Source organism: Rhagoletis pomonella, unplaced genomic scaffold (genome assembly GCF_013731165.1).
Source record: "Rhagoletis pomonella isolate Grant_MI unplaced genomic scaffold, Rhpom_1.0 Rhpom_scaffold_00012, whole genome shotgun sequence".
NCBI lineage: Eukaryota > Metazoa > Arthropoda > Insecta > Diptera > Tephritidae > Rhagoletis > Rhagoletis pomonella.
This window is the reverse complement of record NW_023458566.1, coordinates 12038443-12041720: the sequence shown is the minus strand read 5'-3', so window position 1 is coordinate 12041720 and position 3278 is coordinate 12038443. Positions and strand designations below refer to the sequence as shown.

At 34.9% G+C, this 3278-nt stretch overlaps 1 protein-coding gene across 1 annotated transcript in view; it reads right to left on the bottom strand.

Moving 5' to 3' along the window:
• Positions 1 to 3167, bottom strand: part of LOC118747839 (glutamate receptor 1-like) — a gene marked incomplete in the record, with an annotated part of 322600 nt that extends 319433 nt beyond the window's left edge. Inside the window, 1 exon segment of the mRNA XM_036482013.1 lies at positions 2943 to 3167. Coding sequence (XP_036337906.1) covers positions 2943 to 3063 — 121 coding nt within the window.
• Between the last annotated feature and the right edge of the window lie 111 nt (positions 3168 to 3278).

Sequence of the window (3278 nt, the reverse complement as noted above, 5' to 3'; positions counted from 1 at the left end):
GCAGCATATAGACCTTTGATGTGGGGAATTTCAAACAAAAAGACACCCTTCCAGCTGTTTTAGGTTACTAAGCTTTGACACAAATTTGTTGGCGCTGAAGAAAGTAAGCGTAAAATAATTAAATTAGATAGCAAGCAAGCAAAGGTTAGTTGGATACAATGTATAATAGGAGTAAAATGCGGTCGGTATACTCAATCCGGACTCGTATATTTCCATTCATGTGCTCTGGGCAAGGTGAGCATCCCTAATGTGAGGTACGGTAACCTGCCCGTTTAATGGTAAGTTCGGGCTACATCACAACACCCACCTCCCAAATCGGATAGAGTTTGATCGACTTTATAGTGGCAGGGTATATTTTATTTATTTGGTAGTACCAGACATCAGCAGCGAAATAACCAAAAAGCTGCTTGGGTATCCCTTGCTAAAAGAATCAAGAGCCGAATTAAACACGTTGCAATGGGCGGAATGTAGGCTTCAAATATTACTGCCGTTTGCTATGCTATAACAAGTCTAGAACACAAAAAAAAGTTCAACGCCGAGAAGCTGCATTCAAAACGGTCAGCTCGCAAATTTTGCACTCGCCTTTCCATTCAGCTTAAAGGCCTGTATGCAGCTCTCAAGAAAAGCAAAAACTCCATGTAAAATGACGTACAAGAAATGGCTAAGAAATTTTCTTGTGTAAAATTTTCTAGAGGCAGTACGCACTTCTTAAGAAATTTACACTGCTTTCTACTACGGTTTTCTAAAGTGTTTTGTGAAAAAAAGAGCACAAGGCAACACAGGTTTGCAACAGAAATATATGCCCGTTCTAATATTACTTGAGGAAAGAGCGAGGCAACAGGCTGGTTAAGTATCAGTTATCAAAATTTCTTGGATACACACACGAAATAATGGCAATTTTTTTCTTGACCGTTTTTTTTTTTGAGAGCTGCATACTGGGCTTAAGCATGCAACTTTTCATCATCCCGACATAAATTTGCATTTGGATTTCATCTCCTAGTCTATGCGAAAGAAGTGGTTGGTCACGTGGGTGACGCAGCGACCAATACGCAGCACACAAAGCCAAAAGCGATGCGAGCTACCATTGAAAGAGAAAAGAAAGTGTGAGAGACGTCTTTCCAAGAGGAAGATAAGAGAGTTAGAAAACCGTTTACACCCCATTAGTGGAACTTCAGGATCGGAACACTCAACAGTAAGAGATCTTTGCAGAGCGTAAAATTCTGCAAAAACCCCGTGAGAGACAAATTCACCCCCACAATTTTCCATCGATTGCAGAGCTGATTTTGGCTGACCAAAGAATAGCTGCCCCTACGACGCCCTGTCTAAATATGGCTATACAAAATGACCTCGGGCGCGAAATTTAGCTCCGTAGGCGTAGGATTGGAAAGGACCGCTTCGAGCCATTCGAAACCATAGTTTTAGACAAGGCAACCATTTTTCGTGAAATTTTTTCAATCTAATTAATAACAGGAATTATGTCAGGCTGAACATCATGGGGATATTGACTATTCCCAGTGAATATTAACTAGGGTAGCCAAATATTTTATTGACATAATCAGTATACAAGGGATCAAAATCAGTACAAAGCCATAAAAATTAGCGTATTTTTAAGCTTTTTTTCGTTTATTAACAGTATAAGAACCAAATAACAGCACATTAATTTAACATAAAATAACTAATAGACGTTTAAGTACATATGGCATTATCAATATAACAATTCAATAGTTTGAAATAAATCAAATGCATTACGTATGTATGTACAGTTGTGTTCACAAGAATAGTAGCAAAATGTATTGACAAGTTTTTAAATTTTTCTTCCTTACTTAATTCCAATTTTTTTAAAAAATGTAGTTAATTCTAAAATAAAAACCATGTTTGTTGAAGTCTTAAACTTTCGAGAAAATTTATAAAAATTGAAACAATAAAAAAATAAAAATTCATTAATATATCAACTTTTTGTCATGAATTTTAAAAAAAATTTGGGGTACGCAGTTTTGTAGCCTATTGTAAAAAAAAAATAAAAATAAAAAATAAAAAAAATAAAATGTTCATCAAAATATCAACTTTTTGGTCCAAATTTTTAAAAGATTTTGGCGTACGCAGTTTTGTAGCCTATTGTAAAAAAAAAATGTTAAACAAATTAACAAAAAATAAATAAAAAATATAAAAATAAAATGTTCATCAAGATATCAACTTATTGATGCGAATTTTTAAAAAATTTCTCAGTGCGCAGTTTTGTAGTCTATTCAAAAATAAATAAAACAAAAATAAAAAATAAAAAAAACTTTCATCAAAATATCAATTTTTGATCGAATCAAATCCCATTCGGGTCCATTACACCCAGCGCTGTTTAGTAGTGCTCTAAACACATTCACATTTACACAATTAAAAGTGAGCAAATATGAGAAATTTAAATAGCAACAAAAATGCGTAAAATCATATTTGCCTTCTGCTCTGAAAAATACTAAAAAAAACTGCATACAACTTAGAAGTACTGCAACCTCGCTTAAGCTAAATTTAGTACCTAAACTAAAAACATATACTTATCTACCTCAATTAATTCACTAATTTTAAAAATCCTATAATTTTGACAACAATTTGGCTTACGCATGCATATGTAACTATGTACATACTATACATATGAGGTTATACTTGTATCACCATTTTTTAACGTTTTTTTTTTTTGTTTTTTAATTAATAGGCCTTGACACATGCGGAGGGTGTAAGAAAAAGTACATTCATATGCATGTGTGCAAGTTTACAGCGTAGCTTATTTACATCATTTATGCTCCCCTATCATTGCGTTACACCCTTTGAGAGGCCACTTGGGCTTTACTTGATGACAAACTTAATTCAGCACTCTGCTTAACGTTGAGACAAATATTTACTTAAACCCATACATACATAAAAAAAAGCGCAATGTTCACTCATTCGCGACTCACCTAATGGGATTTTCTCGGTTAATGACGACGGTTGTGCTTGAACGCCGTTGAAATTCATCCAAGTGTTCGCCGCCGCATGCGCCAGCCATAAAAATGTAAAAAGTTTTAATCCGTTAAGCATTTTGAATGCAAGTGTTCACTGCACTGCTGCTGCACTTTTCACTTTTCACACATGCACACTGTACACACTGCAACAGCGCATATGCATGCATACAAACATATGTACTCGTATATATGTATGTATGTATGTGCTCTCGTTTGAAAACTTGCAAGAGGCTAACAAGTAAATGCGCCTTAACACACATTCACACAAATGCGCCCAACCCCAATTCGCAG